Here is a 21,942-nt window from a genome sequence, read left to right on the forward strand (position 1 = left end):
AGAATGATAGGATGATCTTCTCCGCGCCACGGGCACTCCGTGCACTCCGTGCACTGACTGTGACTGAATGTTGTGTTATTGACGTCCATGCGACCATTCAGGTGATAACAGACAAGGATCATACCATCAAGCAGGGAGGGGCGGGGGTGCGTGGCACGCTGGCGGTCTACAGGTACAGAGCAGGAGGGAGAGGAGGAGAGAAAGAAAGAGGAGTGCGGTGCGCGAATAGCAGACAAAATGAGTGACAGTCTGAAACGAAGCAGCATGTAAAATTTTGATATTCTGGAAATTATAAGGTTTAGTATAATTATATCGAATAATTTAAGTGATATATGTGCACACATACTAATCATTTGCCAAAACAGCGCTAAATTTGGCTGAATTATAAAAGGTAGAAGTGGTAAAACGAAGAGCCGTTGGGGAGCCGAAAGAGCCGGCTCTTCTTGGTGAGCTGAGCCAAATGATCCGGCTCACTAAAAAGAGCTGTAATTCCCATCACTATATGCTACGCTGATCTCGCAGTGCTGTCAAAACGGAACTACAAGGACCATGATGCATTGCAGCGAAACAGTCATAATCATGACACATCTGCAACATAAGGAAAAGCTTCCTCCTTGGAAGCTTTGTGTTTGCTAACCTTGGGGATAGGTTGGCTCCTTCTTGTGGTTACCATTTTGAGAAGTGATTAAAAAGCTCCTCGTCTTGTGGAAACAGAGATTGTCAGACTCTAGATGTGATGCCTTCAGTGGCCTACAGCTAGCTGTGTAGCTCAGGAGAGAGCTAACAGAGCTGCAATAGCTAGGAGGCGCTAACGCCAGCTAGCTAACGTTTACAACGTTGGAGAGCTACACTCACCTGAAGACAGAATATCTGTTATCGTTTTGTCTACAGGGCAGGATACAAAGCAGCAGCACAAGGTGAGTAGTACTGTCTCTAACACTGGTGGTGTCACCGTGTTTATGTTGTAAACTGCAGCTGGCTAGCTAAACTTGACAGCTAAGTTAGCGTCATGATGATTCGACCACTAGTAAACAAGGTGACGTTATCTACTGTAATGTATGAAGTGTTTGCCTAAAATCATTGAGACACTTCACCAACTATGTGTTTGATCTTTACGGGTGACACAGTGTTAGTCAGCTGTGGTGTCATTAGCTGTGTTTTATGTGTGTAACGTTATCACGTGAGTCTGCAGCAGCACAGAGAACATTACTCACATGTTCCTCAGTTATAGTTATTAAATAGCATCACGTTAATGCTGCACTTTGTAGTCATGTTGCAGACCAAACGTTCACGTTCAAGGACTTGTTTTCCACTTACTGAAAAGATATTAATTCGTGGTATTAAAAATGCCAATAAGTTATGATTTCAAAATACACCTGCTGGTTTAAGCACTAAATGGGTTAGGGCCAAAATACATTTCTGATCTTCTGATGGGTTATGAACCATCCAGACCTCTCAGGTCATCTGGATCAGGTCTGCTTAGTGTCCCCCAGAGACACAACTAAACATGCAGAAGCAGCGTTCAGTTTTTATGCACCAGATATTGTGAACAAGCTCCCAGAAACCTGCAGGACCAACTCCAACTCTGAGTTCTTTTAAAACAAAGCTTAAAACTTTCCTGTTTGCTGCTGCCTTTTTATTAAACCAGATAATGCTTTTATACTGCACTAGAGCTTTTACTCTTGTGTGTTATACTCTATTTTAGCTTCTATCCTAGCTTTTTTTGTCGCAATGTTCTTGAATGTTTATGTAAAGCACTTTGAATTGCCCTGTTGCTGAAATGTGCTCTACAAATAAAGCTGCCTTGCCTTGCCTTGTGCACAAAAAGTGAGATATACTGTATAGCTTTTACACACGTTATATGGATTCTTTTATTCTGTGCATGTTAATTTCCTCAATTGGGCCTTCAACAAAGTTTAGTTGACAAACACTGTAACACAGCACAAAGGAGATTAACCTGGCCTGCACTATGGTGACCCACTTGGCTCACTGACACCTGCTCTGCACCTTTTAATAATGGCCTTTTCATGTCTATTGGACTTGCTTTGCTGCCAGCACACAGAGGTAAAATACTGTGCATACAGCATACAGGCATTTCATAAGTCAGTGCTGGTATTATCTATTGTTACCCACCCAATAACTCGACCTAGTTCTGTCACTTCAGTACCTCTTTAGGACTAGATCGGCCCCATTGTCACCGATACCCAATCCAGCTATTTGAGTCAATATTGGCTTGATATCTGATCCAGTATCGGTGCATTCCTAGTTTCAAACACTTACTGAGTCAATCTAAAACCATGTATAATAGCTTAACTAGATTTATCTTGCTATGACGGTCATACAGTTGCCTTTTTATTAAATACACATGACAATACTTTCCACCTGGGCAGTGCACAGAAGCTGATGCCACACTGCTAGAAATCCTTGCCCCCCAGAGATTATGTGACACTGACTTTGTACGTCAGCGGCAACTACAGCATCACCTTGCTTGTCCAAGGTCTTATTTTGTAGGCTCCCTGAAAGCCCTCCGCCATATTTACCCTGCTGTTTTCTACCTGGTGGCAATTCCAGTTCCTTTGCATGCTAATCAGTTTGTCAGTAATGAAGCTGACCACGCTTGTTTTGTAGTGAAAAAGCTCTCGATGATAACCAGCTGACACACCACCAAGTAGCATGGATTTTAAGATAGGTCAAATGAGCTTTGACGTCTAATGCTTATTTGTAGTCGGTTTTCTCACAATACTAGCAGTATGTTTTCGTGCAAAGGTCCCATTGTGAGACAAATTTCATGCAGTTTTGGACTGGTGAAGAAAAGGTTTAAGATCACTTGATGCTGTGTATGCACAATATAGTGCAACAGAAACAATTTGCAGATCATCTTACTTTCATCCTTGTGAACATCAGGAGTTAGTAATATGCTCAAGGCTCTACGCTCACTGAACCAAAACATTCTTTGTTTACATCTGTTTTTATCTCTTCCCTCCTCTCCTCTCTCTTTCTAACAGCAAGCCCGTAAAGACACTGAAGTGAGATTACAGGCGACAGACGAAGATGAACACATCCTTCCCATGGTTTCCTATGAATCTCACCTGGAGTGGGAGGGTGTTGTGAGAAAGGAGAGAGGAGGAAAGAACACAAGGGGACTGTAAACAAGAGTCATGAATCTCCATCAGGTCCTCACAGGGGCCGTCAACCCCGGAGACAATTGTTTCTCTGTAGGGAGCGTCAACAATGTGCCATTCACGGTAAGGTATTTCCAGCTCTGGAAATATTTCCCTCCCAGCCATTTAGGAGCTCTGATTCTTGAGGGGTGGGCAAACTGATTTGTCAGAACAGATTTATGTTCATTGAGACTAATAGACTAGGATGGGTTAAATGCAGTAGCTAAATTTCACTGTGTGCTGTGCTAGGTACAATGTGTGACAATAAAATTGGATTCACATTTACATTACATTTTACATTTACATTGGTAATATGTGTAATGTATTGGCCCAAAATGAGTCTTTTTGTTGTCTTAAAAACTGCGTTACAAATGAGTGATAAAATTTACATCGAGCTCATTTGACAATTTTTGCTGATGGAAATTTCAGTGCCTCTTTATGCTTGGTCATCACACAATATTCTTTTTCTCTGAGAAGTTTAGATTTGTTCAGATTCAGTTTTGTATGAAAGCACCAACAGCCGAACACAAAATGTTGCCACATGATCAAGGTCCTGGTTTGGGGATAAGCCTTGGCTAAGTAGATGACAGCCTGACCTATACCCACTTTGGCTGTGTGAAATAGTGCCTCTACTCTTTTTTCCCTAGGTGTTCACAAGTGTTTTTAATTGTTATGAAAGGTGTCTTTGTTTCAGGCGAGGTGGCACACCTCCACTGTAAAACAATACAGAAAATCCTGTAGACAAAACATAATATTAGTTTTATCAACTTCTCTCAGGTCTAGGAATAACTCACTGGGTAGGGAAGGTACTAAACTAGCCAGGGCTGGAGGCTACCTATGCTCAAAATATATTCACCCATAATATAAAACAGAACTTTAGATCAAGGCATTTGCCAAGTTGCAATTGATGTTATGTGTTGATGTGTTAAATCAAGTCAAGTCAATTTATTATTTGTCCCAAGTGGGCAATTTGTGCTGCAGCAAGCTAAACACATCCCTCTGTCTAACAGATAGGGATGTGTTAGCTTGATCAAATGCTTTATTTTATCAACGCTAGTTTAAAAATGCATTAGAATGTAGCCTATGTCATTGTGTTATGTTTATATGGTGCTTAATAGTGCATAAGCACTTCCTTCTACTGCAGGAAGTCCTTGTTTACTGAAAGTTTTAGGACTCTGTGTCTGAAATTCAAAGGCATTCTGTACCTCTGACTGCTTTTGCACTCTGTGATCTCAAAGCAAACCGTGAAATACTACTGCAATGCTATTCAGAGAGTGGATCAATAGGAGAACTATTTCTGTGTGTCTGTCCTCTTGTGAAGGAGGCAGAGTCACAGTGAATCACAGCTCATGTGAAGATCCCCTTCTGAGGGCCACAGAAATAGAGCGTTGAATTCTAATCTTATCTGCTTGTGCTCCGGAGCTGTCATATGGTGGCATGTTTGATGCTGTGACACTGGCTCCAGGACAGGGTGACGCTCAAGTGACCCTTTCATGCAATTCTTTCTGGGTGGATCTGAGTGTCCTCTTCATCTCTCTCTCCCCATCTCGTTGTCTCTTTGTCTCATGATAGGCCTATGCGTCAGGTTGTGACGTGGTGATTTTGGGCAGTGACTTTGAGAGGCTGCAGATCATCCCAGGGGCCAAACATGGCAACATCCAGGTCGGCTGTGTCGACTGCTCACGGCAGGGTGGACAGGTAAGAGTAATGGAGTGGTGTTCTGTCATGTTGCGTCCTCAGGCTGATGTGCAAATCAGGAAGTTACAGAAATTACACCATTTTTTTGTTGAGCACAAACATTTCAGTTTAAATGAATGTTTCTTTTTTTAAATGTTAATTGGATGTATTGTGTCATAATGTGTCGGTAATCACTGGGAAGGCATATTCTAATGAAAATAATAATAATCTTTTTTTTTTTTTAATTATATATCGATGGAAGATAAAGGATTTGCAACAGAAAATGTTGCCACCACATGCAAACAATGAAGGATGTGCATATAATACAATAATATAATTCATACCCAGCCCTTAATGCCATCCATTGATTTGACAGAGATCAAACTGCAAAATGGGGAATAAGTAAAAAAGAAAGGCGTTTTTGCACAGCACCATGGCGTACAGTTTATTTTAATGACCACACAATTGGGGTTGGTGGAATGAGTGGTAGGCAAGCTCAGAGTGTCAGGGGAATCATATGTATCTAATGAATCCTGCCCAAAGGTTGCTAAAATGTCCAAGACTCTGTTGTTCTTAGATTCTGTTATAAACTAGATTAATCATGACTGTTTTGCAAGGCACATTAGTGGCAAGCTCTCTTATTAAGTGTTTGCGGCTTGTGTTTTCAGGGAGGAGGATTTGTTGGCAACATCAAAGTCTGTTTTAATGAACTTGAGCTTTGTGTCATCAACTCCCAAGTGAGAAAATATCACCCAGTAAAGCAAGTAGCGGTACAGCAGGCACATTCACTGATTTAATGCCACTGATAATCCCTTTAATGGCCCCAAATGGGTTGTGTGTTGCCACAAACAAAAGATCTGTTGTGATGTGTTTGTAATTTGTATCTGGGACAGATCTGGTCTTTCTGATGTTTCTTATTGAACATTGTTCCGAGTCCATCTGTAGCACAGAGAGACATCAAGAGAATTGAGAGTTTGCTACAGGAACATTCTAAATGTAGAACTTGTCTTGGTGGATTTTCAGGTAGAGTCTGTGAAGGAAAGTGGTGTTGGGGTTAGTCCCAATTGCAAAAAAAGGTGTAAAAAATGAAAATCGTAAGCTAAAGCTAAAAAACTGAGATGTGAACACTAAAAAACTTGGCCGAGAACACTTGCTGATTCAAGTTTACCCGCTTTTAGTCCCAACTCGAGCTGGTTTGGGTTCTTTGAGTAGTTCGCTGGAGTTTTGGACCTTTCCCCCAAAGAGTGATGCCATAAAATCTAACTGCAAAGCTGCAAATGGTCAGATCTGAATCTGTTCAATGTGTGCGCTAAATCTCTGCAGGGTTTGTTTATAATAGTAACACCATCTAACTTTTATTGTTTTATATCAGTGGCAGAGATTACAAGGATAAAGTCTAAACCACATACTCACCATACTCTGCTATTTTTAGTTTTTCTTGTTAAATGGAAGCCAAAGCCACCCATCCTGCATTATTACTACAGTCACAGTATTCACGTTTCGAGTAACAATGATGCAATCAAAGTTGTCATTGCCAGCGCATCACTGTAATTAGGTTTTTATTATTTGATTGGGGATGGTGGAACTCTTGTTAAAACAGCAGACAGACCTGATTTAATTAAAATGAAAGACAAAATCACTCACCCAGTCTTCCACCACTCCCCTCATGTCATATGATGTTTAATCCAATTCAGTTGGGCCTGAAGTAACCTCACATGCCTCCAGCGTGGTCTAGCATCTGTTTAAGCGTGCTCAGTTGGTGTGCTTGCCAGTTCCACCTCACTGCCCCTCTCCACGCTGTGATATTTGCAATATTAGTTCACACAGCATTGTTGAGCACACATCCCCTGCCCTCACACTGTGCGGTGACACTTCAGATGCATTAATGATCCACTGCAATGAAACCTGTGTTTTCCAAAATCATTATATTGAAGGTGTAATTAGTTACAATTAAAGAATACCACATTATTTTTTAGACATTACTAAAATTAGAGCAAACATTTGAATATTTGTGTTATACCGAGTTGAACTTTGCATTGCTTAATGTCATTAAGAAAAACCTTTTAAAGATAATTAGATTGTATGAACTCTGTGTTTGACTACTTCACAATTTGAATGCCTATTTGTTGTTATCAACGGCTTGCATCAGGTCAAAGCATCAAAACAAATGCATGCAGAGCAACACTATGGAGACGGGACAGGTAGCAACCTCCACCAACACCAGAAAGCAGTGGCATTAAACCATTAGAAACTGCACCCATTATTATTATTATTATTATTATTAGCTAAAACAGCAGGCTGCTCTTGGTTAAGTTAAAACCGGTTTACTGGAGCTTTAAGATGTTACAATATTCTTGCAGCATAATATGATTGCAAAATGTCATTTGGGGTTTTATGAAAATCAGACTAAAGATTAGTCATCATTATAACCAACATAACAGAACTATGTTGACTTAACTACTTTATTTCCTGGACTAGAGCTACAGTACATCGTTAGTTCTTTTACAGCGTAGGCGTGTTACATTTTGCTCTCCACTGTAATTTGATTGAATGTGAACTGTGTCCTAAAAAGGGATATCATTTCCTTATGTATCATCCTGCCATAAGCCATTGTCTGTCTCAAAAGATTTTATGAGACTGTGCTTTTGTGCAAGTGATGGCTTATGAGTGTGTGTATGTCTGTGTCGATTAATACATGCACATTTGCACTAGTGAGTGTGTGACTCCTTCACAGTATTCATTCTGTGACAGTCGGCATATTATTTACCCCAATAGAGACACAGCTAGTATTATCCAAGACCTGGACCTCATTAGGCTTGTTATTTGTGTTCACTGCCACAGAAATTTCACCCATTCATTCTGTTTAACATTGTGACTGTGGCTCCCATGGAGAGCCCTTGAGTATGTAGCCCCGAGCAATGCATGAATAGGAGGTGTGCATACGGCAGACAAGTCAATGTTGACTTAACACTGGGTTGTTATATCCTCAAGGTATATTTGGCTTGTTTTCCAGGTATCATGCTCATTTACTGTTGAGACATGTCATGGTTATATATTATATTTATAAAGTAAGCTATAGATTTGTTTTGATTGCTCCCAATTAGGATCTTGAATAAGGATCTTCACTCACCACTAAATCATCAAAAATATGAGTTGGCAGTATTTAAAAAAATATAAAGTCTATCACATAAACATACAGTTGATCATTTTGCAATGAAATGTTGTATCTTACAACAATAATTTGATAAGTTTTAGGAATGGAATTGGAATATAATATGAAAACATGTCTTAATATTTAACACGCTGCCTTTTCCTTTTTTCTGCTGACAGATTGCAGCTTCCTATGGAAGCATTGTGTGTGTCTTTGAGCCCATCCAGCACCCAGATCAAAAAGACTCATCGCTGACTGTGAGTTGCCTACATTATCTTCCAGTCACAGTCTAGTCATGCATGCATTCAGATCATCCTGAAAAACGAGACCTTTCTCTTTCTGTCGACGCTCTCTTGATATTTGAAATAGGGCATCATGTTGTTCCTCCAAACCCATCAGAAAGTCACCAGGGAAGAACTGATATTTCAAACATGCACACGTCAGTGTTGAACAGTCTTCTGTTGTTAGAGAAGTCAAAGAATAGTCATAAGGAATGGAAAGATTAAACACAACCCAGTACCGCTTTCATTGCAGAAGTTCCGTGGTATTACTGTCCATGTGGCCTGATCACATGTGGCTCACAAGAAATCAGCTTCACTTTTGGTTTCTTGTTACAGTTGTAACTATTGATATAATGTAGAATATATTTTTTTTCATAACCTGTCCAATTTTTTGAATGTCTTTATTTGTTTGTCGTTTTTGTACAGAAGTTGAACTGCCAATGGCAGAAGACTGGTCAATTTGTATTAAAGTCGGTGGTACGGAACCTGGCCTGGCACCCCACAGGTACTTTGATTGAAAATACTTAAATACACAATTATGTCTTCAAGAAAAGTGTTGGGTTGGTACTATAATTCCAGTATATACATCTCTCTTTCAGTATATTTCTTCATGGGTTTTTTCTTTTTTTTTTTACAAATGATATGATAGAAAACATGTCTGTCACATCTGACAGAGTGAATGTGCTTTTGTGTATCCAGGCAGCACTCTCTTAACAGGCTCTAGTAGCCTCCAGTTGTGGTCTAATGCTGATGGAGTGAAAGATGAAGCTGAAGAAGTTGGAACGCAGACAGAAATGACCATAAGAGACTGTCATTCTGCCTGGAGGTGCATTTGGCAGAGCAAGTAAGAAAAAAAAAAAAAAACTATGCACATGATGCCATCTACCTCATTAAGATAGGAATTGTATTGCTTTCCTTTTTTTTTTTTTAAAGGAAATCATTTTTTTAACAGGAATGTTGTTTTTCCCAAAATGTACTCAAAGTGGATCATTTGTTACGTTTTAAACACTATTCTTAGTTATGTGCTAAATAGACAATTTTGTAAAAAACAGCTGTAATATTTTTTGATATTCCAATATTACATTACATCTAATTTAGAATTTTCTTGTTTTTGTAATGAATTAATTTTAACTTATTGTATTCTGTTGTAAACCGTAGCCATTACTTTCTATTAGGGCTGTCAATCATTTAAAATATTTAATCCCGATTAATCGCATGGTTGTCCATTGTTAATCGCGATTAATGGCACATTAATGGCACATTTTTTACCTGTTCAAAAATTTAACTTTTTAAGGGAGATTTGTCAAGTATTTAATACTCTTATCAACATGGGAGAGGGTAAATATGCTGCTTTATGCAAATGTATGTATATATTTATTATTGGAAATCAATTAACAACACAAAACAATGACCAATATTGTCCAGAAACCCTCACAGGTACTGCATTTAGCATAAACAAATTTGTTCAAATCATAACATGGCAAACTGCAGCCCAACAGGCAACAACAGCTGTCAGTGTGTCAGTGTGCTGACTTGACTATGACTTCCCCAAACTGCATGTGATTATCATAAAGTGGGCATGTCTGTAAAGGGGAGACTCATGGGTACCCATAGAACCCATTTTCAATCACATATATTGATGTCAGGGGTCAAGGGACCCCTTTGAAAATAACCATGACCGTTCTCTGCAAAATTTAGCACAAGTCTGGAGCATTGTTTAACCTCCTTCGCGACAAGCTAGTATGACATGTATTTTATATCTGGAAAAAACAGACTTATGTAGTATTGAGTGTTGAAAATACTGTAATTTTCTTTTTTTGTCTGAAGGACAGCTTCTCCAGTCAGTTTAATGAAGTTCTCTCCTGATGGGGAATTCTTTGCTACTGCTGGACAGGTATGTAAAGCTTTTACCAGGATTTCAAGTTCTTTAATGTCGTATGCACAACAATTATAGAGAAGCAGTGTTATAGTAGTATATAGTATTCTACAGATTTGGATGCAAATGTGTGTACAAGTCATGTTTACATTGTCTATTCATATTGATATAGCCAAACACTGTAAGCTCAAGTGTAATTGTTAATAACTGATCAGTTATGGCGTACTGGCGTTTGTCTTTTGGCGTTAAGTTAAGGCTTACAACTTGGTATCAATTATATCCCTGTTTGTTTCTCCTCTTCAGGATGACTGCCTAGTAAAGGTCTGGTACAGCACCAGTAAGTGGAAGTCTGGTGTTTCCAGACTCTTCACGCCTCTGGAGCCTGGTGTCGGTATCCAGGGAGAGCTGGCCTTCTCCTTTGTCTACCTGGCCCATCCCCGTTCTGTTACCGGCTTCTCTTGGAGGAAGACCAGCAAGTACATGCCACGGTATGGACACTGTCAGTGCAGCCTTTCACAGCCCCTTCTATGCAGTCATGATTCATTTATTTTCTCAAATTGATTCATTTTGACCTAAGCTGACACAACTGAGCGCAATAAGAAAAGCGCAAGTTAACAATTGCACGATAATCGCATAAGCCTGTTTTATTGGGTAGACGAGCAGTATGTCTTTTTCTGTTTATTTAGCTGCGCATTATACAGTATTTCGTGGGCTGAATGTAAATGAAGGAGCTCTTATAAGCAGCAAATTCAAAATAGGTCAGCCACTGTGCAGTATCACAGTCTCACACTATACTATAGCTCCCTTTCTGCCCTGCTTTGTTAACAGCGTTACTAATCTTACGTGACCTGTAATTGTTCTCTGACTTAATGCGACACAGTTCACAGCAGATTTAGCATACAGGAGTATTATTTTGGAAATGACTAGGAAGAGATTATTGTTACTCTAACTATCTGCTCAGAGAATGAACGTAGACAGTAAGACAGTGTAATGTTCGGGCAGAATTCCCACTAAGCTCATTTGCTGCTATGTATAAATTAGTCTTTAGGAATCATTGAAGTGGTGATTAGGGTTGTACTGCTATGTTGAAGGCCTGTCAATAATCGGTAATAAAACGCTGTCTCTTATTCTACCTTTGGCAACCTGCTCTGTTTGTAAATTCTACTCCTTTTAAATAAACTGGTGTGACGTGTTCTGTTATCAGAAGAGATTAGATTAAGTCATTTCTTTGTCACCATTACTGCTCCTTTTAATCTTCACTTATCTCTCAAGAGGTGTTTCTCCTTTGACTTGATGTTGGATAGTACTATCAGCATTAGAAGATAAAACATCATTACTGACACGTTCAGTGACCTCCAGACTTCATCCTAAACCCTTTGCTGTTATCCTTCCTTTATCCCCCTTCCCTTTGCTTCCTCTCTCCTAACAGAGGTGCAGTGTGTAACGTTCTGCTCACCTGCTGTAAGGACAGCGTGTGTCGGCTCTGGGCAGAGACGCTGTTGCCAGGTGACAGCCTCCTGTCCGGTTACTATAACAACCCTGCTTCTGGCCAACAAGGTGACACACCCAGATGTGCTGGCCCTCCTAGGAAAAACACCTGCAATGGGAAGTCTCAAGGAAGAACAGCACATGAGGTAAGCTACTCCAATGTAGCTTTTGCTCAAAATACAGTAAATACACTCAGTTGGCACTTTATTTTGGTGCAACTAGCTAAAACAAATGCAGTCTAATACGACAGTGCTGCAGTGAATTCTTCCTTTATGAAGGTTTTAACATTCAGGTTTTTAAAACTTTTTTTGAGAAGTGTTGAGACACCTCAAAATCTGATATTATAAACTTCATGAAGGTAGGATTTAGTGCTGGGCTCTTGAATCAGACCACATTATTTATAGATGCGTGTGCCTAACAAACCGGCAAGTGTGTGTATATCTAACTAAAGATAATAATACCTAGATACATTTTTCTAAGAAGAGAGCAGGAACTCAAAGATAAGAACCTAAATCACATCATAAAATTTAACTTAAATGTACTGTATACTATAATGATGTATAATATGTGTAATAATTCATAAAAAATTAATAAAAAAAGTGGTATCAGTTTGTAGATATACAGTATATGCATATGAAAATATTGACAAAAGGTAAATGATGTATACTTACTTATACTTTACTTTATACTTTATTGTCAGACAGGTCTGAAATTTGTTTTGCATAACAGCAGCTCCGTTTGCAACATCACAGAAAGGACAAAGACAATAAACAAGGATACAAACATTTAAACATTACAATCACAGAAGACAATATTCAGGGCCCTTTAACGCACATTTGATCTGGGATTAGGCTCCATATTTAGTTTAAGGATTGACTGATGCAAAAAAGAGTGCTTCAGTCTAACCTTATTAAATCGTGGAACCCTGTATCTCCGATTCGATGGTCAAAACATGATTGGGGTTAGAGACGATGTTGTTAGCCAGCCTTACGATGTTATTATGATAGGCTGATTCATAGAGTTTCTCAAGGGGTTGACCTACTATCTTTGAGCAGATTTTCATTTGTTGGAGCAGTTTTGACTTTAAAGTAGTTGACAAATTATTGTACCATGTAGTATAACAATACTGCAGGACACTCATAATCACAGAAGTAAAAAACAATAGAAGAATTTGTTTACTCGTCCCAAAAGACCTGAGGCGGCGGAGAAAGTAAATTCTTTGTTTTGTCTTTTTACAGACAAAGAAGTCAATATGTCAAAGAAGTGCTTGCTATAGCCAACACAACTTTTCTGTCAGATTTGAAAGCATTATTTTTAAATCTGTATCACAGTGAGAATATTGTCTCTTTTAGTTGCATAATGCAAAAAGAATCAACATAATTTTGCATATAGAATGGGGAAAATAAATGGCACAAATGCTATCATCTCTGGTTTGCCCCATTTGGCCCTGACATAGAAGCCTGGTTACTGTATTTTCACCACTGCTAATGTAGGACATAGGGGTGCTGCAGAGATTAGGGAACAAGACCAAAGGGAGACTGAGAAGGAAGATAGAAAAAAACTGAGGCTTAGCGGAGTTAAAAGGGAAAATTAATTGGCTATCAGGTTTTTGAAGCTTTGTAGGGCTTTAAACGAGCATCAGGGACGAATATTGGCCTCCTTTCGCGATTCTGTGCAACACCTCAAAATCATAACTTTGACTTTTGATGCTTGTTTTTCTGTTTAATTTTTGCTCATAGCTGCATTCATACTGTAGCTGCTGCTGCTAGCTCACATCTGTAACGGTGGCGTCTTCTGCTTTAAGTGACTTACGTTGTTGCTGACAGCTGAGCTAGGCCTCAAGCACAATACTTAACATCCATTTTGATATGGGCATTTAAATGGTTATGGGTCTCACTGGCACTTACAGAGCTCAAGGCACATTAGATTACAGGAAAAATAGGTATGCAAATTTCTCCTCTGCCTTGAGGAGAGTCTGTAAGAGTACATGTGTGGAATTATTCATTAAAACATCGCAGACTGTGCCGGATGATCCAGTCTGAGGCTTCTCTCTCCCTCCAAAACTGAAGGGATGGACAATACTGAGAGAGCCCCATTTTAAACTCCATTTTAGTATGAAGCCTCAGGGTGGGATGAACACTACAAGATTTCTCACAAAATCAGTAAAGAGGATTAAGCCCAAAGTTTATTGATAAGGATGCTGCTTGTGAAGCTCCAGAAGAGACAGTGATATGAGATTTCAACCATGATCTAATTTATTCTACATAGATATTGAACCATTCAAAATGTTTTGTATCTGCTTTGTACAGCTTTGTACGGAAGCGTAATGCATTCGCTTGAGAAAAAAATATTATAACATATATTTAAACTAACTGCATCTTAAGGTTCATGGAGATTATTTAATGTTATTTAACGTAGTTTGAATTACGCTGCAGCTTTTTCATTCTCACAAAGAAGTCCTTTGTCAAATATTGATAACAAATGTGTGTAAAGTCACAAAGCAGTACAAAGCTACGGAAGCATAATGCATTCACTTGAGAAAAAAACATTTGTCCTGTTTTTCTGAATTCACGAGATAATTATCTGTGTAATTCTGAGAACAGTTTTCATGGAAAAACATAGAAATCTGCTCTATTTCTCTGAATTAATGAGATACCTCAAAATCCCAAGGGAAGCCCTCATTTACTTGAGAACTCAATTTCATGGAAGCAAACGTGTCCCGACTGTTTAGTTCAATCCAATTTTATTTTGATTTGGGTTTGAGACATTGGGAGACTCATGTCTTTAAGTTATTAGTTTACTGACTTTGCACAGGCACCTCAGGACGTGAAGCCCATTCTGATCTGCTGGACATTGCTGTGCTTCTCAAGGATAAGTTGAACCGATATGGCATGCTAATGCTTCACGGATATGAGATGATGCATCTGAAATGCATTCAGGCTGCCTGTGTGGTGGTGGTGACTTAAGTTTCTCAGTTCTGGGTCAAACTAAACAGATGGGACATGTTCGCTTCCATGAAATAGAGCTCTCAAGTAAATGCAGTGATGAAAGAAGTACTTGGATCTTTTACTTAAGTAAAAATAGCAATACCATATAAAATATAGAAATAATATAAATAAAAGTCCTGCATTCAAAATCTTACTTAAGTGAAAGTACTTAAGTATTAGCATCAAAATATACAAAGTACTCATTATGCAGAGTGGCCCGGTTCAGAATTATTATATATATTATCGGATTATTATTATTGATGCCTTAATGTGTTCATCACTTTAATGTTGCAAGGTGGGGCTAATTTGAATTACTGTATATACTGCTGGGTGGTTTAATCTATAATAATACATCAAATTATTAGTTGATTTTGTTTTTTTTTGTATTAATAATCGTAATCTGCAAAGAAACTAACTTTGCCAAATAAATGTAGTACAGTAAAAGCACATTATTGGCTTCCAAATTGTAGTAGAGTAGAAGTATAAAGTAACATAAAATGGAAATACTCAATAAAGTATAAGTACCTTAAAATTGTACTGGAGTTCAATACTTGAGTACTTGTACTTAGTAGTTACATTACACCAGAGAGTAAATGAGAGCTTCTTGCAGGATTTTGAGGCATTTCATTAATTCAGAAAAACAGGACAAATGTTTTTTTCTCAAGTGAATGCATTGTGCTTCCGTAGCTTTGTACTGCTTTGTGACTTTACACACATTTGTTATCAATATTTGACAAAGGACTTCTCTTCTGTGGGTGAGATGAGCACATAAATCTCAATAATACTTTGAGAAACTGCAGCCTTACAGCTCTTATTATACAGTATAACTTATTCTGCACCAGAGAAGCTGCATAAGAGCAGTGTGATTCAAACTACATTAAATAATATTAAATAATCTCCATGAACCTTAAGATGCTCTTTCTTGACTGCTACTGTTTCAGGTCTTAACACATTACTGCGAAACAACAGAAAAAACCCAAATTACATAACCTAAGTACCAAATTAAGTTACAGTTTAATTTCATTTCCCTTTACATGCCTCACCTTCTCACTCAACCACTCTTCCATGCTGCCTGTTTCACTCTGGCTCTTTTGTAAACAAATTGGGCGGTTCACTTAAATGTTTTTTAAAATTCCCATTCCAAAGAGAAACACCTGTTCACCAAGGCGGAGCAGCTCAGCTCAGGCTGGGTGGAGAGTAGTTGAGCTCTGTTAGTTGGCATAAGTTGATTCATTCACTTCCACCCTCAAAAGCAGGTTTAACCTGCACCGCCGCATGAGCCTCAAAGGGGGAACTAGAGTATGATGTTTCATATCCCTGCCCCGCCCTATAAAACACACACATTTAAGAAGATCTAAATCTCCGTGGAGATTCATGCTAGATGTCGTCTCTCTGGTTTGTGTATACATTTGTAAGCTATGGAAAAAGCTCACCGATAAACTCTGTAACCACAATCATCAAACATTGTTGTAATCAGAATTTTAGCACGTAAGCACTCTTAGAAGTCACAAGAAATAACATTTTGTTTATTAATTATCTAACTTGAATAATTGATATTTTCCTCACAGTCAAATTTCCAAGAAGCATTGCAGGCGTCCATTTATCGGGATGTCCCCCAGCCCTCCCTGACTGGCTGCCTGCCTCACCATCAGAGCCGGCACTACAACCACAAGAGAAGCAGCAGCAGCACGCCCCATGCCAACGCTCTCTGCCACTTCCACATTGCTGCCAGCATCAACCCTGCCACAGGTTAGACTCAAACATTTTCATTTCTGTGACTAGTTGATAATCCTGTTGATCCTCTTTACCAGCATCTTGTTGACACCAAACAAATTCTCAAAATTTAGTGAGGAATTTGTAGCGACAAAGACCGTACAAAGTACTTCTGAAAGAGAAGGAAAGACTGTAGAACTACAGTATCGCACCATAGTAGTTATTCCTAAACCCTAGAGACTGCATAGATCGTTAGCTCTGCTTGAATAAAATCAGCTGGAGGTCAGAGGGCTTCAACTCTGTATTTCTTAGGGAAAAAAATTTTGTAAACTTCGTAGATTGCCTAAGGTTGTTTATTTAACATCCCAGAGAGCTGTTCTGCTCCGTGAGAGCCGCTCACAGTAAATATAAGGCGTTGGTTCCTCTGTGTTTTGTGGGGCAGTTCAATTTGACCTGAATCGTGGGACAAAATCTTGTAGATTTTTTTTCAGCCTTGAGGCTGAGAAGTCCTGTAGAATGGTATTTGTATGCTTGAATTATATTTTAGCATACTTCAAACCGTACACATATTCATAAAAGTGAATTTGCTCCAGCAGATGTCTTTTTGTCCTGCATGCCCCTCATCTAATGTAATGTAAGTTATTCTTTGCCTTTTTTTTTTTTTCTAAACGTCTTAACCTCTTTATCACTTGTGGTCTTTATCACAGACATTCCTCTGCTACCCTCCATCTCCTCTCTGAGTGCCGTGGATGACGAGGAGCCTGGAGGTCCTTTTACTGTCCACTGGCTCAATAACAAAGAGCTTCATTTCACCTTAGCTATGGAAGTCTTCCTGCAGCAGCTCCGAGGCAGCATGGAGCAACAGAACGAATGCTCCCATGAAGGTATAGAAAAATATTTGAATCAGGCATTAACTTTCTTTTGAAGGGGGTGTGCATATGAAGCTGGAATAACACTGTCAAAACTAGACTTTCCAATCTAAAAGTCAGACCTTTTTTATATTGCATCAGTCTTCCATACTGATTTTCTGAATTTACATGTGGGCACTATGATTTGCATTCTCCTCCAGAGCCTGAAGATGAGGATAACTTTGATGAGGAAGATAATAGTAACTCTCAAGGACCTGAGGCTGTGGAGTTTCCTCTGGCAGCAGTGAAGCACCAGGTGGACGTGCTGTTAGAAGAGTGGAACAAAGGGGCAGACATGTTGTTCAGTATCCATCCCATGGACGGCTCTCTGTTAGTCTGGCACGTCGACTGGTTGGATGAATACCAGCCAGGCATGTTCAGACAAGCTCAGGTACGTTCACTGTTGATGTGGTTTCTGATTATGTAAAACAATGGCAGTACACAAAGGAGGCCTGCACACGTTATTATTGTGTTAACTTTGACATTTCTAAATGGAACATAAAGTTTTATGTTGATGTTTTGTTTACAAACTCAATCCCTCATCTTTTATCCGTCTACAGATATTAATAATCACTTTCTTTTTCCTAATTTGTATAGTCACACTTCAAATATTCATCAAGAAACACAGAGACACAGAAGTGTTATGATGGGGGAACTACAGTAAAGCAAATATTAATCATATTTTTACTTTCTAATTTAATGAACACTGTAAACTAAGTGGACTTTCCTTTGGTTACTCTTGTTTGTATTCACAATTTCAAGAGACCCTCCTGGGTGAAAGAATTAATTGATCTTCTCAATAAGGTTGTGAATCATTTTGACAGCTGTGATGGTCTAGCTATTTCAATGGCTTCTCACCCAGCCGTTCAGACAATTCTATTCTAATTATGTGTGACTTCATATCAAACTCAGAAGTCCCTCGGTGCATTTTTATTAATGGTGAAATAATGAGAGCCTTGTGACATGGCAGTTAGTCAATCAGGCACAACAGCCAAAAGAATCCCAAGTTTCATTAACATTCAGGTTGATTAGCTCTGACTGCTTTAATTAGATCAAACAGACAGGATCCTGGTATTATTATTAGCATAAGTATTATTGAACATTATTCTTTTTTTTACATATAAGAAGGGGCTAATGAAGAAGGCTGAATCCCTCGAGTCTCCGTCACTCTCTTAGTAACTCAATTAATTTCCAAAAGTCAGTTGTCACTCAACTTCTGAATGGAGAATAGGAGAGTTTCAGCCCTTTGTTTTGAGCTAATTTGATCTGCAGTGCCATCTGTGTCATGACCGCATTCACATGGGAGCTTAAGCTGTTTCACAATGCTTATTTCAAGCTGAAATAGAGTGACTTGATTGACTGAGCCATCACTAACTCAGAGCTGTAAGTTTTAGATGCTCTGGATTTCATTATTTTGATGTCTTGCTTTCTCTCTCAGGTGTCGTTTGTGTCCCGTATCCCTGTAGCGTTCCCTACAGGTGATGCTATCTCCTTGAGCCACAGTGTGGTTATGTATGCCTGCAACAAGAACGTGGATCTGGCTATCCAACACGGCAGACAGCGACCACCTGGGAACACATTGCCTCAAACCAAATCTGCTCTAATAAGCTACGGAGGTCAAGGAAAAGCTGCATCCAGCAGTAGTCTTCGACTAAGCATTTTCACCCCCAACGTCCTTATGATCTCCAAACATGCTGATGGCTCCCTGAACCAGTGGGCAGTCGGCTTCGCGGAGGACTCGGCTTTCTCCACTGTGCTCAGCGTCTCTCACAAGTCACGGTACTGTGGCCACCGCTTCCACCTCAATGACCTGGCCTGTCACTCATTACTCCCTCTCCTCCTCACCACCTCACACCACAACGCCTTGAGGACGCCGGAGGCAGACAGCATCCTGGCTCCTCCAGACGCCTACTCCTCCGGTTTCTCTCATCCAGCATCTCTGCCTCGAGGGTCACGGCCCAGCCGGGTGTCCCTGGGTGTAGTTTCACAGGATCCCAACGCGATCTACAGTGAACTGATTTTATGGAGAGTGGACCCTGTCGGTCCGCTGTCTTTGTCAGGCGGCGTCTCCGAGCTAGCTCGGATCAATTCTCTCCATGCATCAGCGTTTGCTAATGTAGCCTGGTTGCCCACGTTCATTCCCAGCAGCTGTTTAGGTGAGAAAATGTTTTTTTTGTTTGGAGATTGTTAAAGCAACAGAGGAGAAAGTACTCAGCAATCAAGTTTGTTTCAGAATTAATTTTGTTTACTTAACAGTTATTTTGTTCAGTAATATGATGGAAATGATCTGTTTTCTGAATAATTATGATCAAATGAGACTAGCTTTGGGGCATGAAATCCCAATAGATATAGTTTTTTGAACAGTTTTTGAGTCCAGTTTACACTTATTTCTATATATATACTGTATATAAACACTTCCTGGGAATATATAAAATAACTCAGTTGCCTGAGTGTACATAGTTTATATGACTTTATAACAGGAGTCTTTGATATTTGCAATATTTGCTTTTTTGTTAAACGTACTGTACCACAGTTTTCTGTGTTGTTCTGGTGTCTTGTTTTGTCTTTTCTTTTTATGTTTATTTAGAAAAACAAGTGTAATAGCAGACACCGTTAAATTTTTTTTTCTGTCTTTCTCTCTTCAGGTGCGTACTGTAACTCTCCCAGCGCCTGCTTTGTGGCAAGTGACGGCCACTCACTCAGGCTGTATCAGGCTGTTATTGAAGCTAAGAAACTCTTGAGTGAGCTCTCTAATCCTGAGATATCAGTAAGTCATAAAACAGGATTCCTAAACTCTGCAGGGTGTAGTCAGCATTGAAATGACTTTTTTTTTTATGCACACCAATAAAAACAAATCAGTGTTACCCCTTGGACCCTTAAAGAGTCGGTGAGGTAATAATATGTTGTCAATTTGCAGTCTTGTCACTTCATTATTGTTAGCCTTGGATGACTTGGTAGAAAAGTTACACAGGAGCACAATTAAATAACGTGAGAAGAGATGAATCCAGAAAGAAGTGACGTTTGATATTTAGTTTTGATGTATTAATTTACTGCACAAATACTATTTTAAGCATATTCTTGCATGGCATATAAACAGCTGTTTTCTTCAGACAATGACCATAACAGAGTTGTCAATGCCAGTACAGATACAAGTTAAATTTTTCAAATTTTCTGAAGCACAATTGGCTCACTAATTTTATGTTTTGACTATGTAAATGCCCAAATAATGTTAAAATATTACTGTTTGTTTCTCTTCAGAAATATGTTGGGGAGGTGTTCAACATCATCAGTCAGCAATCCACAGCAAAACCAGGGTGCATTATAGAGCTGGATGCCATTACTGACTTTGTAAGTATACATAAAGAGTAATGGAATGTAAAAAAATACTTAGCCTCTCTCTGATCGTCGTCTGGTTAACAGTAGAGAGACCCTGAAAACATCTTGTGTCAAAAGGACATTAACAGAAACTTCTCCTCTGAAATAGAGGATATATTAACTGTAATATATTTAAAAGCCATAGTTTAATTCTAGACCATTGGTAGCATAAAACAGTCTGCAGTAGACTCTGTGAAAGGTCAACCATGGGAAAAAAAAAGTAATAAAAACGGTGCAGAGCAAACCTTCTTTTATCCCCTCAGGCAGTTTTCGTGTGTGTGTGCGTGTTTGTGTAACATTAACACAACTTGTGTCTGCATCAGTGCGTGTTGTTTAGTGTCTGCATCTGATGTGGTTTGATAAAAAGCTGTTGTTATTCTCTGCAGCAGGGGAAGGAGACCCAGCTCCTGCATGTTTTTGAGGAGGATCTGATCCTCGGCAGCGAGAGAACAGAGAGCACGCAGGAAACTCCTGATTCTCCTCACACTGGTATGGACAAAATCATTTTTCTAACTACTTTGAAATATCTATATTTTTAATACCAAACCTTTTCACCACCTTCAAACACGTGAATAACGACACTGTTCATTATTATTCTCTGTGCGTCTGTGTTTTTCCCTGCAGCCTCGAGCGAGGCGGCCTTCTCGGCACGGTTTTTCCTTGTGGTGGTCGAATTGACCCCGACCGGTCGCTCGCTCCTGCACATGTGGCATCTCCATCTTGCTGCTCGACCCATCACCATGGGTGGGTACTTTGAACAAAAGACTTAAAGTTCACAGGTTATGGGGAAAGAAATGGATTTACTGTCAAGTAAATAAATAAACAACGGTTTAAAGGTTTTTCCCTAAAGAACTGGAAGCTTGACAAAATTGCTGATGTAAAGTTGTAAAGTTCTGAATTTTATTTTGTATTGATCATGTAGAAACTGCAATTGTTCTTGAGCATCCTAAGAAATAGGGTTTTGACCTTAGCTTTTCTAAACATTATTTCTCTCTTCCTGTCACCACAGAAGAGACAACGACAGAGAAGGATGCCACCTCAGCTTCTATGAACAGCTCTACGTTTAGCTTTGACACGTATGGTTCTCCAGTAACTCCGAAGAGTAAACCCTGCACTTCCAATCTGCAGAGTGCCTGTCGCCTCAGCCTCACAACACACAGGCTATACAGCCAAGAGATGGCTTTGCCAGAAGGGGTGGAAGCCATCAGTGTCACACCGTCAGCAGGTGAGGGACAGTGAGGACCCACACTAACACACAAATGACATACGTGTATGAAGTTCCTCTGGTAGTGAAAGCACAACGTTCCTGAGCACAACACAAGGCA

The 21,942-nt window shown here is 39.4% G+C and overlaps 1 protein-coding gene across 6 annotated transcripts in view; it reads left to right on the top strand.

The window, feature by feature from the left end:
* Positions 1-525: 525 nt before the first annotated feature.
* Positions 526-21,942, top strand: part of dmxl1 (Dmx like 1) — a 66,454-nt gene continuing 45,037 nt past the window's right edge. For 4 of the 6 annotated variants that reach the window (XM_074637388.1, XM_074637392.1, XM_074637391.1 and 1 more), the window contains exons 1-18: positions 526-917; positions 3,006-3,245; positions 4,734-4,859; positions 8,169-8,246; positions 8,697-8,775; positions 8,970-9,114; positions 10,098-10,164; positions 10,450-10,634; positions 11,576-11,780; positions 16,190-16,370; positions 17,042-17,218; positions 17,404-17,633; positions 18,681-19,398; positions 19,888-20,009; positions 20,501-20,590; positions 21,004-21,106; positions 21,242-21,361; positions 21,627-21,842. In XM_074637388.1, the coding sequence (XP_074493489.1) occupies positions 3,159-3,245; positions 4,734-4,859; positions 8,169-8,246; positions 8,697-8,775; positions 8,970-9,114; positions 10,098-10,164; positions 10,450-10,634; positions 11,576-11,780; positions 16,190-16,370; positions 17,042-17,218; positions 17,404-17,633; positions 18,681-19,398; positions 19,888-20,009; positions 20,501-20,590; positions 21,004-21,106; positions 21,242-21,361; positions 21,627-21,842 (2,929 nt within the window). In that variant the 5' untranslated portion in view covers positions 526-917; positions 3,006-3,158. The remainder of the gene's footprint in view (positions 918-3,005; positions 3,246-4,733; positions 4,860-8,168; positions 8,247-8,696; positions 8,776-8,969; positions 9,115-10,097; positions 10,165-10,449; positions 10,635-11,575; positions 11,781-16,189; positions 16,371-17,041; positions 17,219-17,403; positions 17,634-18,680; positions 19,399-19,887; positions 20,010-20,500; positions 20,591-21,003; positions 21,107-21,241; positions 21,362-21,626; positions 21,843-21,942) is intronic. The other 2 variants (XM_074637389.1, XM_074637393.1) reach the window with 1 other exon arrangement.

Source organism: Sebastes fasciatus, chromosome 6, assembly GCF_043250625.1.
Source record: "Sebastes fasciatus isolate fSebFas1 chromosome 6, fSebFas1.pri, whole genome shotgun sequence".
Taxonomy (NCBI): Eukaryota; Metazoa; Chordata; class Actinopteri; order Perciformes; family Sebastidae; genus Sebastes; species Sebastes fasciatus.